Source organism: Lissotriton vulgaris, chromosome 1_1 (assembly GCF_964263255.1).
Source record: "Lissotriton vulgaris chromosome 1_1, aLisVul1.2, whole genome shotgun sequence".
Lineage (NCBI taxonomy): Eukaryota > Metazoa > Chordata > Amphibia > Caudata > Salamandridae > Lissotriton > Lissotriton vulgaris.
This window is the reverse complement of record NC_141685.1, coordinates 1,312,542,868-1,312,570,178: the sequence shown is the minus strand read 5'-3', so window position 1 is coordinate 1,312,570,178 and position 27,311 is coordinate 1,312,542,868. Positions and strand designations below refer to the sequence as shown.

General features: G+C 42.6%; 1 protein-coding gene across 1 annotated transcript in view; it reads left to right on the top strand.

The window, feature by feature from the left end:
* The window catches only part of CYP27B1 (cytochrome P450 family 27 subfamily B member 1), a 33,551-nt gene extending 7,088 nt beyond the window's left edge, over nt 1–26,463 (top strand). The window contains exons 2-9 of the mRNA XM_086965661.1: nt 5,424–5,614; nt 8,852–9,048; nt 11,646–11,846; nt 15,164–15,327; nt 18,029–18,195; nt 19,242–19,323; nt 20,369–20,566; nt 24,379–26,463. Coding sequence (XP_086821787.1) covers nt 5,424–5,614; nt 8,852–9,048; nt 11,646–11,846; nt 15,164–15,327; nt 18,029–18,195; nt 19,242–19,323; nt 20,369–20,566; nt 24,379–24,492 — 1,314 coding nt within the window. The 3' untranslated portion in view covers nt 24,493–26,463. The remainder of the gene's footprint in view (nt 1–5,423; nt 5,615–8,851; nt 9,049–11,645; nt 11,847–15,163; nt 15,328–18,028; nt 18,196–19,241; nt 19,324–20,368; nt 20,567–24,378) is intronic.
* The last annotated feature ends 848 nt before the right edge of the window (nt 26,464–27,311 follow it).

The following is a 27,311-nucleotide window of genomic DNA, read 5'->3' as shown; positions in this document are numbered from 1 at the left end:
GCGCCCCTCCCTAATACCGAATCGGTATATAGGCACCCTTCCAAATTGCGATTTGGGAACATGTTACTGAATCGCAGATTGGAATTCATACATACCAAAATGCATTTTACTGGTCGCAAACAGCCCAATTCTGCAAAACCGCCCGTTTGCGACCAGTAAAATGCATAGTTATTTGTGGGGAAATTAACCTAAAAATGGCATAAGGGCTGCATCTATTTCCTACCCAGAGAAATGGGCCTAACCCTGCCCATGGGACATTAATGCAGGATATTCCATCTATGGTCCAGTTAGGTAAGCGGGCCATGTAGATGTACAAACGACTACTCATGATGCAAGTGTGAGGGGTGCATGGCAATGACATCTACCCTACTGGCAAGCAAGAGAATACTGACCACTATGTGGAAGCTGGGTGGGCTGCACAAAACACTGCTACCGGGTGCTCCTCTGTGTGTCTCACCTCAAATCCAAAAACCACAGGGTGCATCATCCATGTCAACGTGATCACATCTTTCAGACATTTCTATTGTTATATTAGTACACTGCCATCGCCAAAGAGTGGTGTCTGCTTGACAGGGCTGGCAAAAGAACTGTTTGTCCAACAGTGGCAAATTTGCCCAACTTTCCTTCACAATTAGAAAGGCCCAATTTGGGCCAGAAAATGTGTAGAAAGTTTGAAACACATAAACTTGTAATTAAAATACATAGAATCACATAGAAACCTTGTATTTCAATATCCACAGAAAATATCCCACAATTGGCAGCATGATGGGAAGCACAGAAGACTCATGGTATGTTTGGGGGAAAAACCTTAAAATTCACCTAGGGCCCTGGAGACAGATTGGGGTTCCGGTCAATGAGCAAATCGATGAGAGATGCAGTTCCATTGCGTGTGTCCTTTGGCCTCAAACAGATAAATGAACAATGTTCAGTACCCAGGAAGTGGACAATAAGGTCAGTGCATCTCACAGGTAGCTCAGCACCAGTGAGATAATGGACCCCTTAGTAAATACCAACGATATTCAGCTTTCATAAACATTAACTGAATACCCAAATTCATTGTAATTTGATAGCAGATTTATATAGCACTTATTACCTCTGGAGAGACATTGAAAGTTTGTGCACACAGATAGGGCGCTACTCAGTGGAGCCCAGAATTAGTTCATAGTGTTAGTTGCAGGTGCTACTATTAGTTGTATATCATGCACCATTATTAGAGCTGATATACCCATTAGTTGCACGCAATGTCTACTCTAGTTCTGATGGTTTACAGATATGCCAGTGTTTAGCTTGCAGCTGCTTAACAGAAAGCCACATGAAATAGCAGTTTGTGTGGCAGGAGTTAGGTGGGTTTTGGGTGCTAATACTTTTGTGGTTATGTGCAGGCCCACAGATTGAATAAGATCTAGGACATCTTAAAAGTGAAGTCCCTTGCACAGTTTGAAACCCACTACAATACCACAACCCAGGCGCCCAATGCTGCAAAGTAGCAACTGTTTTTTAAGTAAACAAGGGGGACCCACTTAATGGCTTTGGACCATGGGTATCGACTATTTCAAAAGAACAAAGGTCCTAAGCTTAGAACAATTTCTAGAAAATTAGATAGCATATAGACCACAATCGGACAATATGTACAGTTCTTCTTATACCCAGCCGGGCAAAGAGTTTATTTTAGGAATGTTTGACAGGAAGTCAATTCAAATCTTACAATATCATATCAAACATAATAGTGTTTGAAGTAAGGCACAAGCCTGTGCCGTACTCAACAGGATAGAGAAAAGTTTGTGAAAAGGGGTGCAGAGGAAAGAATAGTTTACATCAGGCAAAGGAAGAGTTGAGCAAAAGAGTGGTACTGCTTTAGGATTTAAATTGGCAGTATTCCCTTTAGTAGAACATACAAAAATAAATCACAATAAATAAGAATGTATGTCTACATAACAGTGTCGACGGCGTTTCGATCCTGTGCTCTAAAATAAAAGGATCATCATCAGGACTTAATATATGCCTGGAATAACATAGAACAATCAAGCCCAGAGAAGGGTTTGAAGAGGCGCTTTCAGTAAATGCTGTACCTCGATGTTGCGGTACATTGGGGACGTTAGTGATGTACTTCAAGAGGCAATATATTTATCCAGTGTCCTGGAACGGCTGCCCAGTGAGGGGTGCCCGGTTAGAAGAGATAATGGGGGAACAGTCTTGGAGGGGGATACGTTATCCCGTAGCAGCATCAGATAGCTAAGTAAAGTTGAGTGAGCGCCTAGCTTGGCGTTCTCACCCGGTTTCCAGGGGCTCCGTAGCGGCGGGAAGGGAAGCGTTGTTGCTTCCCTTCCCAACAACGCTTGCTAGGAACAGATGCACCGTCATCCTGACTAAAGCGAGCGGATCGTGCAATCTTCCGACCGCCGCTACGGAGCCCCTGGAAACCGGGTGAGAACGCCAAGCTAGGCGCTCACTCAACTTTACTTAGCTATCTGATGCTGCTACGGGATAACGTATCCCCCTCCAAGACTGTTTCCCCATTATTTCTTCTAACCGGGCACCCCTCACTGGGCAGCCGTTCCAGGACGCTGGATAAATATATTGCCTCTTGAAGTACATCACTAACGTCCCCAATGTACCGCAACATCGAGGTACAGCATTTACTGAAAGCGCCTCTTCAAACCCTTCTCTGGGCTTGATTGTTCTATGTTATTCCAGGCATATATTAAGTCCTGATGATGATCCTTTTATTTTAGAGCACAGGATCGAAACGCCGTCGACACTGTTATGTAGACATACATTCTTATTTATTGTGATTTATTTTTGTATGTTCTACTAAAGGGAATACTGCCAATTTAAATCCTAAAGCAGTACCACTCTTTTGCTCAACTCTTCCTTTGCCTGATGTAAACTATTCTTTCCTCTGCACCCCTTTTCACAAACTTTTCTCTATCCTGTTGAGTACGGCACAGGCTTGTGCCTTACTTCAAACACTATTATGTTTGATATGATATTGTAAGATTTGAATTGACTTCCTGTCAAACATTCCTAAAATAAACTCTTTGCCCGGCTGGGTATAAGAAGAACTGTACATATTGTCCGATTGTGGTCTATATGCTATCTAATTTTCTAGAAATTGTTCTAAGCTTAGGACCTTTGTTCTTTTGCAAAGTAGCAACTGTGGCATGACCAGACAACTCCGGCCCCCTGGACAATGTGTCCACAAGCACCAGACCCGCAGTCAATATTGATCGAGGGCGGCCCACGTGAGCAAAAACATATATTTTAACTGTACACTAATCTATAGTTGAAATTCTTGTTTCAAAACTGAGAGGAAAAATGTGCATTTCAACTGACTTCATTCAAAATGAATTACCTGAGAGCATATGTTCACATAAAAATTAGTGTAGTTGGGTCACTGATAGTTTAAAAACATTGTAGAGTTAGTGAAGAAATTAACCGGTATAGCAGGGTACCCACAGTTCCCCATCTTCCTCTAAAGTAGCGTACAACTATAACCATGCTGATACGTCATTCTGGCCTATTCTTGTGCGTAAGGTGTACAGTAGCAGCTAAAAACACAGTAGTAAGAATGCAAACATGGCACACAGGTATCTCTTCTAACAGGTAGGTCTTTCAGGGAACTCCAACAAAACCCTGGAGAGTGGAGAGATTCTTTCTACATGAAAGGAGAGGGGATACAAACTCCCATTGAGACAAATTTCATAAACAAACGAGTATCAACTTGCTGGGGTTAGAAAATTGAAAGAGAATATGGAAACAGTAAGTATATGAGTTACCAACGCCCTCAGAGGCAGGAAGAATAGGAAACCTATTTTTATGTATAACCCTCACCCACTCTAGTAGTGGCATGCTTCATCATTGGGTTCACCCTGACTCCTACAAGCCAGGGTGGGCTTGACTGTATTCCGTATTGGGGAGAGGATGTGGTCTTACGGCTTGACTGTCAACTTTGGGGCTGGGAAACCAATGTTCGAGCCTCGGGGTCGACTCCACATCCTGTGATTATGGACAAATCACTTAATCACCCTGTGCCTACAAAAAAAAGAATGTGTCCTTGTGTAACGTAACTGGAGCTCAGTAAATCGCTCCAATACCTTCGGGAGCTATATATATATCTGCAAAAAGAAAATTACAACAATAAATAAAATTCCAGTGAGTACTTAGGAAACAAATGATCTTACTGTTTATGTATCTCACCACTACGCCTGGGATTGATATTGGGTGACCAGCTGAACTTCACAGCAGATAGGGGATTTCAGTACTACGGTTAGTCATATTTTATTTTGGGTGCATCTTTCAACACACCCATGACTAGGTCTGAAGACTAGTGTGGCAATGATGGTAAAATACTATGACTGGCTGACAGTTCCAGCATTACTGCAGCTGCTGATGACATCATCTGGTAATCACAATGAGAAAGCATTCAAGGCTCAGTGTTAGCATAATCCAGAGCTAATAAGGCTACTACACATCACTCAATTTCCGTCTCTTGTGTTATGTCCTCCTCTTTCCAATGCTTTCTGGTATTCGGGCTTTACACTGGAAGAATTTATCATAGTAAAGAATGACTAAAGGAACAGGAATGCAAAGAAAACCACCCACGCCTAGCATGAAGCAACCCTTGATCGTTGCAGGAAGCAGACGACAAAAGAGAACACCCAGTCTATGGTTCCTGACATCATTTGTGGTCTGTAGTGCTAAAAAAAAGTAATTAAAACCACCAGAGGAACTAAGGGAAGTGTATGCTTTTTATGCTGACTCATCAACCACAACTAAAGATTCTTTGATGAGATATGGGATGTTGAGATGGACAGGGTCGGAAACAATACATAGTATTGATTTGATATATATAAACATCAGGACTGGAGCGAAAACCAAAAACAGGCTTTGCAAAAATGTTCAAACCAGCCCCACACTGATGAGCACCATGACTAGAATGGGGCAGAGGGCGTCATGACTAGAATGGGGCAGAGGGCGCCATGACTAGTAGCCTTAAGGCTACCACCGAAGTGCCAGAGATGCGGAATGGCTAGCCCAGCTCGAAATGTGATTGTTTTTCTGTCAACAGCCAGAAGTATTGAACTAGGACATGATTTGTGGATTGTGAAATCAGAAGATCTGAGTTATAATTTAAATTCCTGCACTTATCCAGACAGTGCCATCATGGGCAAAGCACTTTGTCGCCCAGTGATCCAGTGCCTTTACCACTGAAATTAGGAGAATTTACTGCTAAGGAAACTAGACATGTAGGTACAGGCACATAAACATAGTCATAACAGCTTTGGTGCTATTTAGAAATCGTTCGTTGCTCTTAGAGGCATCAGGGAGCCTTTTTATGCAATTAGTTCATGCGAAGCAACCTTTTATGCTGAAAATATTTGTAATTATTTTTTAAAAAATGATGTGTGCTCTCTCTTTTCTAGCTGGAGGGAAAAGCTAAATTTGGCCCCGTTTGGAAGGCAAGCTTCGGCCCCATTTTGACCGTCCACGTCGCCGATCCGGCCTTGATTGAACAGGTCCTGAGGCAAGAAGGAAAGCACCCCATCCGCTCGGACCTCTCCTCCTGGAAGGACTACCGCCAGTGCCGGGGGCATGCGTACGGACTCCTCACTGCGTGAGTACGCCGGGGTGCGCCATCTTGCGTTGTGCGTCAATTGGCAAACTGAGAGCGCTCATGACACCCCTAGCCGAGCAACAACCAAATACACTACAGACTACACTAACAAGAGCATGGCAGGTGTAAATGTAAATGTATTGGCATTTATATAGCGCACTACTTACCCGTAGGGTCCCAAGGCGCTTCGACCGCTGCAAAACCCTTCCTGGCTTCCCTGAGAGATGGTCCCTTAATGGGTATCTCCAGGGTGAGACCAGGCATCCCCGGCGGTCTGGTGGGGCCGTTAGTGAAGATGAGGCAAGCTAATGCCCAGAGTTGCCGAGTGTGATCGCTGATCAGAGTGGGCACCGAGGCGAGAGAATTATCGAGTCCGCTGACCCTGGTCCAGAAACCTGCCGCGCCGGGAATCGAACCCTGGTCCCGGGCCGTCCTCTGCTCTCGGGTCTGCCGCCTCTAACCAGTGAGCCACACTACTTCACACCAGTGAGCCACACTACTTCACTACAGGTGTTGGTGTAGCCCGTTGTGTTCACCACAGAAAGGGCTCTAATAGAGACAACAATGAGGTGGAAATTGCACGCTTAGGGGCAGATTTAAAATAACTGGCGCATCTCTGCATATCAGCAGGAATGCGCCAGTTATTGTGCGTCACGGAAGACACCTCTTGCGCCACCATGGATGCGTCGCATTTACAATGTGGCGCACCATGGGGCAAGAATTGACAGATGCGTGACGCATCTGCTGCTGTAAAAGTGACGCTTTGCTGAAGTCGTGTCACAAGCGCGACGCAGCTCCAGCAAGGCTCGGGGTGCCCCTATACCTAACATGCTGCGTCAAATCTTACGCATGCTACAAGCAGGCGCAGGGTTTTGACGAAGCATGGCCTTAAAAGTGACTGAGTGAAATCTTGTAGATTTCACTCAGCCACTTTTAGGAGGCGTTCCTGCGCCGGAACGCCCCCCCCCCCCTGCACCGGAACACCCACATGTGGCGCAGGGCTTTACAACGTGACGCATCTCCCAGATGCGTCACGTTGTAAATACCCCGCAGCATGGCGCTGGCTTTGCGCCACCGCTGCGTCACAAAAGTGACGCAACGGCAGCGCAAATGTGGCGTACGGGGCTTGTAACTCTGCCCCTTGTTTTCTTGACTGATAACAGGTTTTCAAATGAAAGGAGGCCCAAAAGTATAATTCGTGATGCATGTTTAAAGGCAACACACAAAAAAACCTAATTTTTGAATAGGGTTGTGTGGTTCTCCTGCTTTTTAAAGAATAAACTGGGACCGATTTTAAAATTAAAAATAACAATATTGTTAATTTACATCGTTTTTAACACGGAAAGAGAGTTCTGCCATCGCACTAATACCATGAAATGTTTACTAGGGGAAGTTGAAATATCGCCCCATATTTCAGGGGTAGTAACCCGCTATACACGTTCTACATGAACTATAAGACGTGTCTACCTTAAAAACGGTGCTGCTTTCGCTAAACGAAGGGCAGCAAAGCATCAGTAAATACAATGTAACGCTTTATTAAACAAGGGCGGGTCGAAAACTAGAAAAAGACGAAACAGAAATTGAATAAATGCTATCAATGGTACACTCATTGTGTTCCAATTGCCAGCCAGGGCCTGCGTTGACTCTGGGCCGGTGGACCCTCCTTCCTGAAGGCGGGGCGGGGGGCTTCAAACTTTCATTGTCTCACAGGTGTGGGACTCGTTTATGTCGCGTTTTCGCCAGTGTGGCCTTTTTACGTCGCACAGAGCATGCCATGCAGTTCGCGATGCAGGACGGGGCCCCAAACACTGCATTCGAAGGTCAGTGAATATCTATCTGTCTCAAAGGTAGAGGAGATGTAAGGATCTCTCCATCACATTGTGCAGGGGATGGGAGCGCCAGTTACGTTACGTCACTGCTGGCCACCACATCGGGGCTGCCGGACACCGCATCTGATTCACTTCCGGAGGCCTACTGCCAGAATAACCCCGCTCTTCCGGCGTGCTGTCAGTTTGGCGCCGGTGTATGGCCTCGGGAGGGTCTTGTTCGCTGCGTCACCCACAGCCCTACCCCTTCAGTCTCTTGGCTGGCGCAACAGGGAAGACGGTGCAGTCGAGGCGTGCCTTAGTTTAGATTTGTAACCGAGATAGCGATTCTGTCGCCCTGAGCAGTGGGTGACTCACACCCCATTTACTCATTTCCTTCATTCATCGGGCCATGCACATGTTGTCACTCGTTCATACACCAAGGAAGATCAGGATGTGAGTAATTCCTTGCGTACTATGGGACTGCAGTAGCTAGAATGTTACTCTCTCATCACTTTAGGCCTTCTTGTGCTCACAGATGTGCAGAGATGTCAGGTTCCATGTCAGCTGTCAACCTCTGGCCTACAAAATGCAGATGAAGTCATGTGTTTAAAGTGCAATCTCATTGAGGTTAATGGGGAATGAACACGTTTTATAGGGTGACATAGTTTTGAAAAGCGGGTGACTCCATTAAAGTGTATGGAAGTATTTTTCTGGGTGAGAGAATAGAAGTAAAATCAGTGCTGCAAAACGGAAAGATAGAAGTGCAGGTACCCTGTGCCAGAATACCTGCTTACTTCTGAGCAGTGCTGGTACCCTCCAATTAAAAGTATTGCACCTGTCCTGAGAAGTGCAGGTACTTCATCTCCCCAAATAAACGAATTAGTAATTTTTGCACTGTAACAAATTTGTATGCCTGTGACACTGCCAAAAATATTCTAAGGTTGCACATCAGCTGCTGTTGTTGCACAGCGACGTCTTTAAGACCTGAACACAATACAACAGGATCTAAATGTACAAGCACAACTTAATCTTTGCAGAGCCAAGAAAAAGACAGTTTGAGGTTCTAAAACTTGGCAGGGCCATCCTGAACATGCCAACATTTTGGTTTACACAGACAAACCTCTGCCAAGTGTGGAACATACACATTCCTGCTCACCTGTCCTAACTTAAGCCGGGCTCTAGGACAGCTAATGTTAACTTTCCGTCTTAAAGGCTACGTCTGATGTCTTATCGATATGATAAAATACGACCCAAATATGAATAAATATCAGCACCGCATGTATTATAGAAATAAAAAGTATGGGCAGGAAATATAAGGAAATATTAAAAAAATGTCAGAGTGCATAAACGGCGGGGTAGCTTGGCATCAAAGAACGCGGTGTCAGTGTTTATGTATTTTAAGCGCAATGTTCTTTGCTCCCTGTTGCAGAGAGGGGGATGAGTGGCAGAAACTGCGCAGCCTGCTGGGTAAGCACATGCTGAAGCCAAAGGAGGTTGAGGCTTACAGTGGGGTCCTAAACGACGTGGTTGGCGACCTGGTCAAGAAACTGCAGCATCAGCGCAGCCAGAATGAGCGGCTAGTTGTCAAGGATATCTCCAGCGAGTTCTACAAGTTTGGATTGGAAGGTGGGACTTGTGGACGGGTGTGAAAATGGAAAAAAGAGGGAAAATGTGTGTGCGTCATGTGTTCCTCCACTCCCATGCACCATTCACTGCCATCCTCAAGGAATGTGCGATATAAGCATAGAGCCCTTTGTTGTGTACTTGCAGGCACATCACTAGCACAGTGCAAATCACTGACTCGCTTTCACCCTTAACATATAGAAGCATTTAGTTAGTGTCCCATTCTCAATACATCTTGGGTCATTGTCCAAGGCAGCCATTTTGAAAATGCATTTCCAGACTCTAGAGAAAAATGTCTTTGTGGGATGTTGTCTCTTGCTGCACTTGCTCCTTCACATGATGGTGTTTAGCAACGACAACAACAAAGTGAGCTTCTCCAGATTGGCTATGATTATGTAGGTTCAAAGGTTCAAAGGTTTTTTTATTTGCATAATTAGTTAAAATTATTACAAAATTCGCATAATAAAATAACGATACAAAATTTATTAAAAAAATTACTAAAATTGTTGTCTCTCGGCTATTGTTTTGTTTGGGGGCGGGGCTTGTGAGGTCCTAGGGTTAAGCTGGCCCTGTTTGCCCACGAACTGGATGGTCCTCATATTCTATTAGGTTTAAAAGTTTTCTTGCTTCTGCCAAGAATTTGACTCCACGGCATACTAGGATTATGTTGGAACCACCGAGCCAGCTTGTGACTGCGTGTCTGCAGGATCGAATGTTGAGAGCATTAAAGATGGGTTTCAATAAGAGTCGTCTCTGACTTATCAGGGCCGGACATAAGCAGAAAAGGTGGACAAGTGTTTCGGTGTTGTACCCACAAAGGCGACATTGATTCGTCTGGTGTGATGATTTCCAGGACGGTAGTAAATCCTTTGTGACATGCATCCCCATCCGATAGGCTGTAAAAGACTTTTTTAGGTGACCACTGAAGTGGGATGTTAGATATGTGTGTGTTTTTGGGGTTGTGAAGCTGTTCAGGATGGTCCAGGCATGCCGCCGTTTTGCCAATAACTCTTTGTCCTCAAAAAAAGATTTCCATTTTGCTGCCGTATTGGCTGATTTTTTTAGACTTACTTTATCTGTCCCTGATTTCCAAGCGACTGCTAGCTCTAACTTTTCCACGCAGAATGTCAAATACTTTCCCCAATTGTTCATGGATTCAGTTTCCCCTCGTTTTTTAATTTCCTCCCAGCTTAGCCAGTCCAAGGAGTCTGGATCTGCAGATCTAAGTTTGTGGCAGAAGTTCACGAAGCCGCTCATGCTCCGGAACTTCTGATTTTGCAGTCCAAATTCGAGCCTGACTTGTGCGGCTGAAGCAGATTTGGGAAGATTGAAGACCGCTTTATAAATTTTAATTTGTAGTTCATTCAAAAGGTCCACCTCCTTACCGCACCACGTGACTAAGCCATAAGATAAAGTGGGCATAATCTGTGCAGCCATTGTTTTTAATAAATGATTGTAGTTGGGGCAGTCCATTTTTTCCTTTAGAGAGCGATACGCGAAGATTAAAGATTGTACTTTTGCTTTGAGTGCTATTTTGTGGTCCTTATAATTTGCTCCTTTTGTTATTGTAATGCCCAAGTACTTATAGTGTTCTTGTTCTTTCACTGGTGCCCCTTGGGCCATCCATTTGTACTTTAGGTTTTGCCGGTCAACTAGGCGGACCACTTTAGTTATGATTATATACATTCAGTGGCTGACCTGAACCTCTAGGGTAATGTTTTGTGCAGCAACTGAACAATATAATTTGTTTTTAACCATCTGGTGTTCACTATAGAGACTTGTGGTAGGGTAGTTGTGTCGTTACACTTTTTTATGTGCTTGCTAGTGTGGGCTTAAAAACACTAACCCAACTGTGTGTACAGTGCTTTGTATTCAAAAAGATGTGCACTGTGGCAGCCAAAATACTTTAGGAGCAGCCTCATGTTGTGCACAGCCATTTACTCTGTCACTTTCCTGTCATTCTTTGACTCAAGTCAAGTCAAGTCAAGTCAAGTCAAGAAAGCTTTATTCGATTGTAGAAGCAATCATAAAAGCAGACAAACAATTTATACAAGACTAATTCCATAAAAGCCATAGTAATCACAATATACATAATAAAGTAAAAAAAGTAATTACAGTGTAAATCCTAAAATTATAAACATCGTACTGTGCAAAATAAGCATTCAGATGGCCATAAACTTCCTTTGATAGAGCACTTTTTAAAAAAAGGATAACATTCTCAGAACACAATTTGCATCAGCCAATAACTGTAAAAGTAGCAGTGCCGGGCAACATTGTTGTAATCCTGATCCCCCTGATTTCCTCAAGAAAGGGACCAGAAACGTCTGCCGATCACTAGAATAAAACTTACAAAATAAAATAACATGAATTGTGGATTGGGGGAAAATAGAATTACAAGGGCAAATAACCTTTACTTAGCTTTGGTGCCCCTAACATCTGGTGTGTGCTCCTGGTGCCTCTGATCAGCTCTTGTACACTTTGCTTTAATGGCGTCAGGTTGAGTGGGGTGTCATCCGTTCTCTTTTATACTTATTGAGTTACCATCGGATTCCTGTACTCAGTGTGCTGTCCTGATCTTTTATGTCCTTCTTCTTCTCCAGGTATTTCGTCCGTGCTCTTTGAATCACGTATTGGCTGCCTGGAGCTAACTGTTCCTCGGGAGACAGAGAAGTTTATCCAGTCCATCAACACCATGTTTGTGATGACGCTGCTCACTATGGCCATGCCCAAGTTCCTGCACAAGATCTTCAGAAGGCCCTGGCAGAAGTTCTGTGAGTCATGGGACTACATGTTTGCTTTCGGTGAGGATATGTTTCAATCTCTAATTGCTGTAAATCTTGTGTCGACCTCCTTGATGGCTCCTACTTTTGTAAAGGGGGATTTTCGTAACTGGCGCCGTTATAGGCCGATTTCATAGATTCATCAGCAAAAGTCTTGGGCAGAGTGATCTTTAACAGAAAATGGACTTGGGTCAATGAAGAAAACATTCTTAGTGTTTGCCAGTATGGGCTCAGAGAAGGCCTGGGTACCATGGAACAGCGTCTGAAACTCCAGCGTGTCGTTGTCAGGTGCAGCTCATTGTACTTGGCTCACATGGACCCGTCTAGCATGTTGAGTCACATTAAAAGGTCCAGGTTGTGGCCTATGCCTTTGAAGCTGGGGCTTGAAATGGCTCTGGTGAACTTTTTGTACGATTTCCACAGCAAGTTATCTGCCAGAGTAAAATATGGCCCTAATGGGGAATTTTCGAATGCTTTTGGCCTAGAACGGGACTGCGACAGGTTTGTATCTTAGCATCAATACCTTTTATTCATTGCATTAGCCAGCTGAACTTCCACTTGAATGAATGTGGGCAGGATGTCCCCTTGATTGACCATGTTCTAATTCTGTGCTTATTATATGTCACTGTGTTGTTAGTGCGTACACTTCGAAGGTTAAAATATCTGGTCTTGAGTTTTGCTAACTTTATGACTAGCCTAGATATGGACATCAACTGCGATATGTCACACATAATGGTCTACAGCTGTGTTGAGTTTGAACACACGTACTTTAACCCTCAACTCTAACAAGCTGACTAAGGTTTCTAGCTTTCCATATTTAGGGGTTTGGTTTGGTGCCTTTGGCTTATGGCACTTAAACATTGCAGCCAGACACCACAAATTTCATCAATCCGGAGGTGCCTTTTTCAACCATGGCCCTTTATTGGGAAGAAAGCCCATTGCACCATTTTTGGAGATCTATAGAACTCAATGTGTGCCGGTAGTCATTTACGGGTCTGGTGTATTGGAAAAATGCCCAAACCCTATGCATCCAAATAGAGGAGAATCGCTTCAGTCGTCAGCTCTTATCTCAGCCTGCCAGTTGTCCCTATTTTATATGTCAGGAAGAATATGGGCTAATGTTTACAGAGGTCTTAATTTACCTCTCCGCTGATGCTACCGTTGTCTGTCTGGACTAATCTCCATGCCTCCTTCACTCAAGTAATAAGAGACTACCTTAACTGAGACCTGGGGCTGAATAATCCATGGTTATCTTTTGTTAAGCGTTGTTGTGTTAACATGGGCAGGCCTTCCCTTTTGGCAGATCCAATCTCTGTACCTAAAAAAGGTGGGCAATGGTTAAAGCGTACTTTTTTAGAAACCAGACACACTGAAAGATACCTAAATTACCTTGTTAAGCCGACCAACAGAAAATATTTTAATCTGCAAACTACCAGAGGCATTAAACAGTATTTATTGCATACATCTGGCCATTGGGAGAGGGCCTTGTTACTCAGAATCATAATAGGCCCTTTATGAACCTTATTATATTTCCTGTTGTGCCAATTTGATCGAGATTGCTTAAAGTATTGTCCTGTGATGGTGTTTCACTTCAAACACTGATGCACTCTACCATTTTTTGTAAACTTTTGTATGCAAAATGTTTTCTATCCTTTATTAGAACACTGGAATGTTGGAAGCTCTATTGAAAACAATGGAGTGCTCTGGGCTTATAATGGCTGGTATAAGCCTGGAACTCCAACATTCCAATGCTTCTTTGTTCACAGCTCTACTGTGAACAAAGGCTTCAGGGAGCCTGAGAAAATTCAATCCCCTTGCGCGCCCTAATGCCTTTGTTTAATAAAGCCTCTAGTGGCAGAATGTTCTAATAGCCTGATAGCCCTTCGTAGCTGGGCTATACCGGCTATTAAAGTCCCGCTGCCTTGTTAAAGGCTCGGGGCTTTAACGCTGCAGCGGGCCTTTAATAGCCGGTATAGCCCGCTACGGTGGGCTATGAGGCTATATTAAAAGCCAATAATTTTATAGATTGTACACTGCCGCCACCCTAGTGGTGCTGGGACCGGCTGCCAGTGGTGCAGCGGTCCCTCTCCTGCAATTGGGATGGCACCGCCACCCTGGTGGTGGCATCCTCTATTCCCAGCATTGTGGCGGGCGGTGTTCACAGCCCCGCCCGCCACAATGCTGCGAAGACACTGTGTGCATTGTCACGCACAATGTGACAGGCACAGCGTGGTGCCTGCCACCTTGTGCATGACAATGTAGGGGGTACCTTAGGTACCCCCATGTGCATCCCCCAATACCCTGGGGGCCCACAACAGGCCCCCAACACCAAAATCTGCATGCCTTTCCGTGGCAAGGCTGCTTCCTGCACCCATGCTAATATGGATGGAGGTGTCTAGCAGACACCACCACCATATCTAGCCCCCTTTCCGCCCGGTCGAATGGCGAGGAGAATTGTAGGGCGGATCGCCACCGCCATGTGGGCGGTGGCGATCCGCCCTACATCGTAATCAGCCCCCTAGTTTTTTTTACATCTGTAGGTACTTGGAGATAAAGAAAGCAGTTTTGCTGTTGGCTCTTTTAAAAAAATGCCTAGATAATTGTTGCAAAAGTATGATTTAAAAAAATATTTTTATCCGTTATTATAACTGTGTATGTACTTTTATGAATATATTTTAAGGACGTTTTTTTGTCTGTCTGCGTCAAAATATGATATTTTAGCTTGATGGGAACTCTTCACATCTATGGTAATTCCCATTCTATCCCTGTTATGATCCCTCATTGCTGTTCCTTAGCATATTTGTGGGGATGCATTCTCAGTCTGACCTGCTCCCCCCACTTTCAACATTAAAAGCCCCTACAATTGTAGGTTTACTTTGTAATCCGATCTTTTTCTCTCACTGTATTTAATTGATCGAACTCCACACATTATCCACACAAATGTCTGGGTTTCTTGTATGGAATAAGAGGATAAATTAGCAGTGAACTCATCCCAACCTATTCCTCTGGTGTGAGGAGTTTTGTCAATTTGTGACCAATAGCCATCATATGATGCCAGTTGTGGATTCCAAATGCATTACCAATGTTTCTCCTGCCATCACAGCCCAGCTTCCCGGATCAGTGGCTTACCTGCACTCTACCATGCCAGTCATTATTTCTGGATCCATAATTGTTCCCTGTGTCAGGCACAAAATCTGCATTTTTCCTGCCAATCTCGTAACTGATTTAAAGCAAGGTTGCTTTTTCTGAAATCTTCCATTGAATCCTCCTATTGACTCTAGGGAAAGAATTCCTTCTGCCCATCTCTCTTCTCACCACGACTCATGTTTTCTTTGCAGCCAAAGGACATATTGACAAGAGAATGGCTGAAGTGGCAGAAAAAGTGTCTAGGGGAGAATCTGTAGAAGGCAAATACCTCACTTATTATCTGGCTCAGGAGAAGCTCTCCATGAAGACAATTTATGGGAATGTCACAGAACTTTTGCTGGCCGGTGTCGACACGGTAAGTCCCTTTGGATTTCCCAGGAACTTTACACCTTCAGTTGTCCAATTCAATGTGAATAATGCAAATGCAACAGTGTCCACTGACAAGCTTTAATTCTGAAAACAGTTGAAATGATGGTTAAGTAGAAGCTTAAGAAAGAATGAGGTCCGATTACCTGAAGAGATGGGAAGCATGCCTACCATAGAGCATCTTAGTGTGTCACGGTTCAGAGCTGTCGCAGGTATTCTTGTATCTAAATATTGCCACGAGGACGATCAAACTCTTATCTATTTACTAGCCGAACTACATACAGAAATCTGGATTCAAGGTAAATTGTCTTACGGGAATGGCGCAAAGCAACAAATCTTACTTAAAGCAGGGATGTATCCATGTACCTCTTATTTTCTCACTTTATATTGCTGGCTTACATGTTATATTGAGTCACAGTGACACCCCCAAATGTGGGACAAACATTTGTTACTCATTTAGTGCACACAGACCAAATGGATTTTTTTTTCACTTCTACACAAATATACTTCAGCACCAACAAAATCAGCTACAAACTTTCAATAACCTGAAAAATTTGAAGATACATCACTGGAAAACAAAAATAATGTATTTTGGATGTACTACGCGAGATTGAAATTGATCCTAGAAAACAAAATGGTTGAATAGGTCACACACATGCACTTTACTTATCTTGGAGTAAACATAGAAAATAAATGTATCTGTAAAGCTCACAAAACGTTTTATCAAGTAAGACTGCATAAGTTTCTTTGGTACGAAAATGTTTGTCTAGGAAATATGGCGGGAATATTCGTCTAACCACTTCTGTGGAAACATCCAAGCTAATCCCTCTGATTTTATATGGAGTGCTGGCTTTCAAACAACATTTGGTATACAAACTATAGAAATTGTTGATAAGAGATATCCGGAATATTCTAAATTTAAGATCAGCCAATCCACACTGTCACTTAAGATTTGAAGTAGGATCCCTCTCACCAATTGCTTCCAACAGTATTAACATTATCAACTTTTACTGCGCTTGCATGACCTAAAATTAGGTTACACCAAAATATTAATTAAGAAAAGAAGTGATCTCACCAACTGGGAAGTCGCAATCCTTTGCTGATCACCAACTAACTACTCTACTAATCAAATATAAGTTGCCAACAGTGTCTCTACTTTCTAAAATGGACAGGTTTGTGTGCAAACTGCTGTTAATGGAGGCTATTAAAGCTGCACATGTTTTGTCTGATCTTGATCAGTCATCAAAATATAAAAACTCAGGTTATTTACAACCAACATATACTATCAAAACAATCTTACCTGGATTTCACCATCTATTCACAAACAAAAAGATTATCGAACTTTGCAGAAAAGAAGCAAATAAGCTGTCTACTATACCATTGCCACAAAGAAAATATTGAACATATGCTTGTCTATAGCCCAATCTACTTGAGTTACGAAAGAAATACATAATACCAATATTACTTAATTTTGTTCAGAACAAATAAAGAAGCTGGGGGCATATTATCAAGGGGGGGGGGCGATAGGAAATTATTGCCTTTTTAGCTGCCTTTTTCGGCCGCTAAGCGCAGATAATTCTATCGCCCTATTAGCAAGCTGTAGCTAACAGCTGTTAGCGACAGTTTGTAGGCGATAGCGAGCGGTTTGAGGCCCGCTTTGCATGTCAGCGATATTTATCGATAATGACATGCAAAGTGGACGTACCCAATCTGTTAGTGACTGAAAGCAGTTGCTAACATCGCTATCGCCTATTACCAACACAGGCGTAGCAATGGAAAGATTCGTGCTAAGCGCGAATATCTCCAAAAACGAACGCCTGCTCAGACCAGTTCTTAGCCATCATATCCAATGGGAGGTGGATATAATGGCTAAGACCCTGTTAGCGATAATGCGGGAATATCGCTGTATTCCCAGCGATGTTTACGGATTTTGCCGCTATCGCCGGGAATTTTATCGCTTTTGACATAAACGTTGCTAATAGCACGTAATCTCAGCGATAAAATCCGGCTATACGCGGCGATAAAAAAGTTGCTGCTAAGCCTACTTAGCGATAAATATCGCTATTTGTTGATAATATGCTCCCTAGTTTGTTGTGCTTCACATGCCCAAGAGAAAAATCGATAAGAAGCACAAAGAACGTTTTAGCCTTAGATGAACACACTTCAAATGGCTTAATTGTAACTGGTCATTAATGATTCCTCTAATCACACAAAACAGGATGTTTTAACAGAATATTTTATAACAAAATCAAATCATGCACATTTATTAATGATTTTTATTCTTAACCAATGCTTCAATTATTATAGGGGTTTAATTAACCTAATACAATAAAGAATGTACTACTAGACTGTATTTGCTACAGAAACGAGAGTAAATAAAATTGAAACTGTAAAATAAAGTTTCAGTATTAGTGGCCCGGTTCTGTGATATTCAGTGATGTAGGACTGGTAGGGGGTAAAGACCTGAACACATCTGGAGGTTATCGAAAGTAGTATGGTGGAATTGTATTAAACCCTCCTCCACCATCACCTGGTAATCCAAGGCATTTTTCATTAAGATCTGTATGTAGATATGTCTTATATTTAATGGAACGCCTAAAAGGTCAGAAGTAGAATGTTCCTAGAAATATCTTGCCCATTGTGCTGCATCCTCTCAGGCCACTCAATGTCTCCTCTTCATTGCCTCACAGATTTCAAGTACGCTATCCTGGAGCCTGTATGAGCTGTCCCGCCACCCTGAAGTCCAGACGGCGCTGTACCACGAAATTAGGGATGCTTTGCAAGGCCGGCTGATCCCCTCTGCCGCAGATGTTACTGGGATGCCGCTGATGAAAGCTGTTGTGAAGGAAGTGCTCAGGTGAGATCTCCTTTTAACTAAAGATGAGATTGAACATGGTTGCTCTTTTATTGCATCTAATGAAAGGAATCACTTGTAGTATTTAGCAGGCGGAGGCCATTTTAAGAGAATGTGTCCAGCACACAGCAAGTGAGCATGGATCTGCTTGAGCAGTGAGGGAACCGATGTGCACCAGCATGATGTGATTCTCCAAGCATTATTAACCTTATTTGAATGGTGGCACTTTGCCTAGTTTGAGGGAGATCAGTGTTAGAGCTTTGCGGGGTATGTAGACCAACCTGCTTCCCTCAAAAGGGTAGTATTAGGTTATTGCACTCCTTGGTTACTCACCCCTTTCGATTTCTATCAATGTATCCTGCCACTTACAGGCCACAGGTTTAGGGGGCTGATTGGGATCCAGTGCTGGTCCTGGGATCTGCACCCAAATACTAATGGCCTAACTTTACTAAAACTTCTTCATTATGAACGTAAGTGAGTATTTTCACATATCAATATATTTTTACATGTGTCATACAGCCATAGACTGGAGTAAACATTGTTACGTAGAAATCATATTACATATTTCATTTTCCAGTATGTAAGGTACAGTTTAGCATTATGCTCAGGGCCAGCATAGTACAAGACTAGCAACAGGGTTAGGGCTATGGCAGGGTTATCAATATCCTTGATGTCAGGGCTGGGGTTAGACTTATGGTGGAGATTTTGACATTAGGTTTGTGATGATTTTCATTGGTGTTTAAATTTCAATTTTTGTTTTAACGTTTGGGTATTGTGAACTACAAACAACACCTGGTCCGGATTACCCGCTGTTTCCATTGCCACCAGATATTCAGATTCTCCAGCCCCTTGCTTTTGGCCCCAGTTTTCCAAAATGGTTGTTTTGGTGGCCATTGTCGGACTCATGCAAATGAACATTTCCATAGCATTCTTTTGTAGAAATGTATAGACTTCCATGATCAGAGCTGTGTTTTCTGGAAGGAAGCTGTGACGCTGCACAAGCAGGCATCAACCTAGACTTAACTGCAGCTATTCCTTCTTCCTATTAGGTTGTATCCGGTTATCCCTGGCAATGCTCGTGTAATCGCAGACAGAGACATCCAAGTGGGAGAGTACACAATCCCAAAAAAGGTGAGCTCAACTAAAGGCTCTTCCCTTTATAAATGTAAACATAAAATAATGCTGTTTTACCTGGTCTCCAAGTGTCTCTAGCAGTTCAGCAAAACATTAAGTAATATCCTGGTCTCCAAGTGTCTCTAGCAGTTCAGCAATGCATTAAGTAATATCCTAGTCACCAAGTGTCTCTAGCCGTTCAGCAAAGCATTAAGTAATATCTTGGTCACCAAGTGTCTCTAGCCGTTCAGCAAAGCATTAAGTAATATCCTGGTCACCGAGTGTTTCTAGCAGTTCAGCAAAGAATTAAATAATATTCTGGTCACCAAGTGTCTCTTGCAGTTCAGAAATGCATTAAATATTATTATGGTCACCAAGTGTCTCTAGCAGTTCAGCAAAGCTTTAAGTAATATCTTGGTCACCAAGTGTCTCTAGCCGTTCAGCAAAGCTTTAAGTAATATCCTGGTCACCGAGTGTCTCTAGCAGTTCAGCAAAGAATTAAATAATATTCTGGTCACCAAGTGTCTCTTGCAGTTCAGAAATGCATTAAATATTATTATGGTCACCAAGTGTCTCTAGCAGTTCAGCAAAGCATTAAGTAATATTCTGGTCACCAAGTGTCTCTAGCAGTTCAGCAATGCATTAAGTAATATTGTGGTCAACAAGTGTCTCTAGCAGTTCAGCAATGCATTAAGTAATATTGTGGTCAACAAGTGTCTCTAGCAGTTCAGCAAAGCATTAAATAATATCCTGGTCACCACGTGTCTCCAGCAGTTCAGCAAAGCATTAAGTAATATCCTGGTTACCAAGTGTCTCTAGCAGTTCAGCAATTCATTAAATAATATTCTGGTCACCAAGTGTCTTCAGCAGTTCAGCAAAGCATTATGTAATATTCTGACCCTAAGATTATCTTTTTGTTCACCTTGTTCCTGAGGTAAAACCCACCAAAGGTCTACAGAGAGGTGCTGATGCTCCTGCGCAATGCTTTTTCCATTCACCACTATGCTCTTTAATTACTATTCAAGTGGTTCTTTGCCTCACATCGTTCTCTTCTTTTCCTTAGACGCTGATCACGCTGTGCCACTATGCCACCTCTCGGGATGAGAAAACCTTCCCCAACCCTGACAATTTTGAGCCAGAGCGATGGCTGAAGAAGGACAACTCCTTTCACCCATACGCCTCTATCCCCTTTGGTTTCGGAAAAAGGAGCTGCATCGGAAAACGGATTGCGGAGCTGGAAGTCTACTTGGCTCTGGCTAGAGTGAGTGTTGATGGGGGCTGCCCATGCAGGAGTACGGAGATCAAAGATAGGGACGGTGATGGGATGCAATTTTAGGAGAATCCTACAGGATTAAGTGAGAGAAACAATGCCATATAAACCTCACAGATAACAAGGATGCCATAAGGGGAGGAATGTGTCATATTAAATCTTCAGCTAAATTTCGGCCATTTAATTGTATGAGGATAGTAAAGTCAATGTCAAAATATTCTTTATTCGGCATTTTTAAATAACACCATAAAAGTACAGATTAAAAAAGACAATATAGACAAATATCATTAAGAACACCTCGTAGGGGACACAGTACTGTTAATTACTTATATTATTTATGAGACAAACATACTTTCCACCAAGTGCTTGTGCAAATTTAATTATTATTTAATCAGCAGATACCTCTAGTGTCTCTTAGTTTAACTGCTGCTCTCAAAAAATGTATCACACAAAAGAGAGTCAGGGGATCTCGGGCCATTTTTAAAAATTCAAGAGCTTCCTTCACATGTCTGAGATTGGCCTTTTTAAACAAACCTATTAAAAACGGCGTCTGGGCATAAGATAAAATGGGCATATTAGTACAAAATGAGGGGTGTCCTGCGGAGATCGATGATCGCAGCCGCAGGGCCCCTTTGACTCAACTGAGTTAGTAAAATCCACCGGTTCAGCTAAAAGGTGGTGTAAAAAATGTAGTCTAAAACGTTTGAATAAAAACCTATCCTGGGCATTGTATATGAGGGCGAGATAAGGCTCCATACCTCTACAGGACCTTACTATAGCGTGTGACTGGACTGAGTGTTTATTTCTGTCCTTTACTTCTCGAACTCTGGCTTTATGTTTGAGAAGCATCTCTTTTACTCTGACCTGGTCCCGTTTTATTATACGGGATGGCATCAGGAAAAGATCCTCACAGCCTATGCTTTCCAAACCTCCCTTCACATATTTGAGCCAGGGGATGGACTGTCCCTTTTCTCTGCCCATACAGTCACTTATTATCTGTTTGCTGAAGCTGGCTTCTGGGTTAGCCCAGATCTTTAACCAGGCAGCGAGAGGCCTGCACCCCACCCTGTCCTCTAGGTACAAGTGTTTATTTTCCTCCACTTGCAGTTTAGGTACCTCCACCATCCCCCATAATTCTGCCCCATATGGCACTTTGGCACAGCAAATGGAGTTGTATCGAGTCAGCATCTGCTCAGGAGACCATCGCCCCAATCTACGACCAAAATTCATAATTGCTCCTGTGCTTGATGCAAGCTTGGTACAACGTTCCTCGATCAGTGATTTAAAATTCAAGCCCCTATCAAATAAAATTCCCAGGTATGAGAAGGTCTGTGCCTTCGCTATACTCTCTGTCCCTATTTTGTAATTACCATTTTTCCCCAGGTTTTTTGGCCCCACCTCCATGACATATGATTTAGACGGGTTGGCCGCAAAGTCTAGGCTACTCATAAAATCTATGAACCCGTCTATCAGTCGTTGTAACCCAACTGGGGTGCGAGCCAGCAAGACCGCGTCGTCTGCATAAAGCAAGACGGCAATTTGCCTGTTTCCTATTCTGGGTGAGTCCACTTTTAGTCTCAGTAAAAACTGTTCAAGACCATTAATGTATATGGAGAACAGGAAGGGGGCCAGGATACACCCCTGCCTGACCCCACTGGTACACCTGAAGAGCTCGGTGGTCTCTCCCTCCAGGTTGTACCTCACTTTGGCAGAGGTATTGTGATGGAGGTCTCTCAAAATCCTAATAAGGCCACCCTCTACCCCTAAGTTGGCCAAAATAGTCCTCAACTTCTCCCTATTTACACAATCGAAGGCTGCAGCTAGATCCATAAAAGCTAAATAAACCTTTTCCTTACTGGCTTCTGTATATTTAGTCACCAATAGGTATAGATTTAAACACTGGTCAGTTGTAGATCTGCTTGTCCAAAAACCATACTGAACATCAGTGAGAATGTGGTGTTCCTCTTCCCAACTCATCAAACGGTTCAAAATGGCCCTACCTAGCACTTTGGCTGTTACATCTATCAATGATATCGGACGATAGCACTGGGCGGAATCCCTACTCCCTTTTTTGAAAATAGGCACTATTTTGGCCGTTGACCATGAACGGGGTAGCCCTGAAGATATAGCAGCATTTATTACTCTAGTTGGGACTGGGCCCCACAGTTCCACATTACTCAAAAAGAGGTCCGGCGGGATCCCGTCTGGGCCTGGGGCCTTGTTTCTTGTCAGGCCCTTGATAACCCCGGATTTCCTCTAGAGTGAATTCGGGAACCTCTGTCCCCCACCCCCCGTTCTCCTCGTGCTCATCATTTTCGGTGGTCCCCCTATGGTATAGTCCTCTGTAGTGTTCCACCCACTGTTCGGGAAGCACATTAGATGCTATTTGTGGGCTATTGGCATCCTGAAAACAGGGCCTATTACCTTTTGGCCAAAAGGTGGAGAGATCTCTTCTTTCAGCCGCTTCTCTGAGATCTTCCCACATTTGGGTTTGGAGCGTAATTTTCCGGCGCCTTACTGATTGTTTATAGATTAGCCTACAGTCCATGACCCTTTGCTTATCTCTTGGCTTGTTTTTAAGAGCCATTTTTAGATTCCTTTGGGCTAGGTAAACCCCTCTATCAAACCATTTGGGCTCGTTCCTCTTCTTAACGCACCCCTTCATGTGAAGTAGGCTATCTACTAACCGCCCTATCTCTTCAAACGCCTCAACGATCATGGTTCCGTTAACCTCTAAGTTTAAACATGCCTCTATTTGCTGTTTCCCCTCTCCCAGCAGGGATTTGTAAAAACTTTCACCATTAATCTTAGACCATTTTAAGCGCCGCCCTTGATCCATAGTCCTCACCCAAATATCATCCATCACCCTCCTGGTTACCTTTCTAACACATGACCCTACCACCGTCACTATTAGTAGGTTATGGTCACTAAAACCACTACAATCAATGGTGAAGCCTAAAATTCTCTGTTTTAACAACTGGGAAACAAGTATGAAATCAATAAATGAGCCATGTCCTCCTCCTTTAAAGGTGGGGTTAACCTGCTTGTTGGATGTAATAGATAACAGGTCCATTGTATGTTCCATATTATAACTATTCATTGCTCAGTTCCCTTCCTTCTGCAGTATGATCAAAATGGGATAGTAATAACCAGAGAAGGACTCTATTAAATTGTATGGGAATCATAAGAGACAGTAAGGAAGAGTGACATTTTAAGGAGATATTAGGTGAGGCAGCCTACTCTCAACTTGGTGCGGAAGAATACTGGTGCTACAAATGTGGAGAAAGTCCACTTACTAAACCCGTTTAGCTACATGCCAGCAGACTAAGAGACACGTCAGTTATTGTGGGCCAGTTAGTAGAAAAGGACAACAAAGAGCGCCAGTATGATCGATACAACTACTGAAGTGTAGAAAATAACAGAAAGCAGATAAGGGAATACTACAGTGAAATTGACGAGACAAATCAATTATATTGATTATTGAGTGGATGACTTAACAATCAGAATGCTAAATGAGGTGTAGATTAGTGATGTTGTGAGGAATTCATGGAGGTCTACATAGGAAACTAGTTTCAGAAGTGTTTTTTGATTAAATACATAAGCAATGTTTGAGAAATAAACCATGGGCTGTACAGAGATTGTTCAAATATCTGTGTAGCCCTAGGTATTTTCTGTCGGAGGATGGGTCGTAAAAAAATAAAATGCACTTCGTAAATCAGAGAATTATGTCCCAGCTCAGTGTACTAGAATATTATCATATTCAATAGTGAATTTACTATAGAGTCTTTTTCTTTTTCTCTCAGATTCTGACTAATTTTGAAGTGAAGCCAGAGCAAGAAGACAGCGTTGTGAGGCCCATGACCAGGACACTCTTGGTGCCGGAAAAGGAAATCAACCTGCAGTTTATAGATCGATAAAGTTTACGGTAGAAGCTGCGCCACAGAAGCGCAAACAAACTCTGTTGAAGGTCCATGGAGAGAGCGACAATGCACTGGTCCAGAGAGGACACTGGTCAGGATAGGACAACGGCTTCCCTTTCTGTGGAACCTTAGGGTCGGAGAAATTGGAAAGATGGGATTTCCCATAAGGAAAGTGCTGGTTTCCATATGACACTGTGAAAGCAGAGTAACCAGACCCCCTCCAAGAAGGGGTCTGGTACAATAACTTCAAGATATTCTAGAGTCTTTCAAGATATATAGAGAATGAATTGAAGCAGTTGTTTCTCCAACTCAGCAAAACCGAACTTGTATACATATTCCAACATCGGCTTAATGTTCAAATCTTCGATGAACAAACTGACTAAGTTTTCTTGGTGTGTACAAACAGAGCACTTACTAGCGAGGTCTTCAACCGGTTGATCACCACAACTCAAAACTCTATGTTGGAAAAGTACATGAACACCACAGCACTGCTTTCCAGTCAGACAGGTAGATCTTTTGGAGGATAGCCATCAAATGGAGACCATGTGGCTGCTGATCATGTTTGCAGAATTCAGGAGGTTTCTAAAGCTGAGGAAAATTCTGGTTCCGAATGTGCGGAAAAGGGAGCGTGAAGGGGAAAGAGACAGAAGAAGGAGTCAGTATGCTGAGCACTCACCATCTGTGACAGATCATAGTTGCAAGTCACTGACTGCTGACCTACTGATGAGACCATTAAACCGCCCATTAAAACTGTCAAATCATTTATAGAATGCACACTCAATCATCTGTTTTAACCAATTAAACCATGGAAGGATGAGAGACTGAGTGACTATAGGATTTTAGGCTCCATGTAGGCATTAACCCAGTGATGTAGCTTAAAGAGGTAACTAGGGTAAAACTGAGCCATTTCTACTCTTCTTACAAAACCTGAGACCATTTCAACACATCTGGTACTGAGTTAATTTCCCCTAGAATGTGAGACACTTAGTAAACACCCAGACATGTTCTAAATTCCCTTTCTTTAATCATCCTTTAATATTTAGATCATAGTGCAGTAATATTCAACAGCACCAGATTCTATTAATAAGGTGAACGATTTTGCTGAGGGTGCCAAAAAAGTGTTTTTAAAGAAGGGACTGTTAAGTAACACTTCACATAGTGGGTATATTGACCTTTGGAATAGATACAGTTTTGATAATTGGGGAGTCAGTGGCAAACACCATCATAGCAATTTAAGGTAACAATCACACACAAAAATGAAAAAAAAAAACAGTTCAGAAGGTAACCCTGCCTGCTTTGTCACGACTGTCTTAGCCCTTAGCAGGCCACCAAGGTGCTTCAGAAAAAAAAGATCCTATTGAGTAAACCTCTACAGACGTCCTACAAATCTTTCAGCTACAGTGTTCACGTGATTGCAACTTGTGAATATTATGAAGAAAACAATTTCTTTTCTCAAATTATCTGCATAACTGTGAAGAGACATGCTGGTTCTTGAACCAGACCAGTAAATCTGAGCCAGCCACTAAACCTCTTGCCTTATCCATGACGTTTTGCACCTCGTTCACTGTGGTGCCATAATGTTGCTGTTGGCAATAGTGACGCGCCACCTAAATCTTTGGTTCTATACGTATTAGGAAAAACAAACAAAATCCTCCTTTAGATAAAAATGGAATTCGGCCCTAAGGCAGCCCTATAATATGCATAGTCTGTACATTTTTCGTTTACAAAAAGTATTTTATTAATGAAACCCAACCCATCGTGAATTTATTTAAAACACGTAGCCTTATTTATTTCTCACTTGTTAGAGTGTAATTTGTTTAATATTTTGCAGCATATTATGTGATACTTATTTGTTCCTGAAATAATGTGACACTTATTTATACTACCAGTCCAAAGTAACTGGCTGGACACTTTTTTTACAACTAGGGTCTACAGTTTTTATATTTAACATTATTTATTATATATTGATCTAATAAACGTTACTTTGATAAGAAACAGTGCAAGTTTGTGTATTTCTTTTTTTTTCTTTTGTACAATGTATAAATGTCGTATCTTGACCACTTTTGTCGGGGTATCAATTACTTAGGACAAGTAGCAACAGCAATTGTGCAAAAAATGGTGAGGGGGAGAGAGAAAGATTTCATAAATGTCCTTATTAATAGCACATATGCTTAATGATCCAATGACGAATGAGACTGTGATCATAAGCGTTGTGTAGACATATACAATACACCACCGTTTCGACCCTGTGTATTGCCCAAGAAGTGAAAGTGCGTCCAGGCGGGTCTTCCTCAGGGCAGGAGGGGGGAGAGATGGCAGCCCATAAGCAGATTCCCAGGTGGCCCTGCGAATAATTTCTTGGTCAGGTATAGGTAGGAAAATAATTCATAAGGATCTCCACCAGCCGGTTTGGAGCCTGAACGGTAAACTGTATTTGACTTCCACTCGTCAATTGGAGTCGTGTTTGTGCCAGTCCGATATGTTTCGTGATCTGGAATTCAAGCCTCCTTCCATCTGTGGTTTATTTCAGAAAAAGGACATTTATGAAATCTTTCTCCCTCCCCCTCCCCATTTTTTGCACAATTGTTTCTGTATATAGTGGACTATATTTATCACCATTCACCACATGTTACTATTTCACCACAGTCACATACTTCACATTGCAATTAAAATTGTAAATTGCGACAGCCTTTATTATTTCATTTCCTCCTAATACATTATTGATTCAAAATAATTGGGTGTGCGTTATATCTCTATTTGGTTTTCTTTGTAAATCATTCATATTGGTTATAAGTAAGCTGTTGCTACTTGTCCTA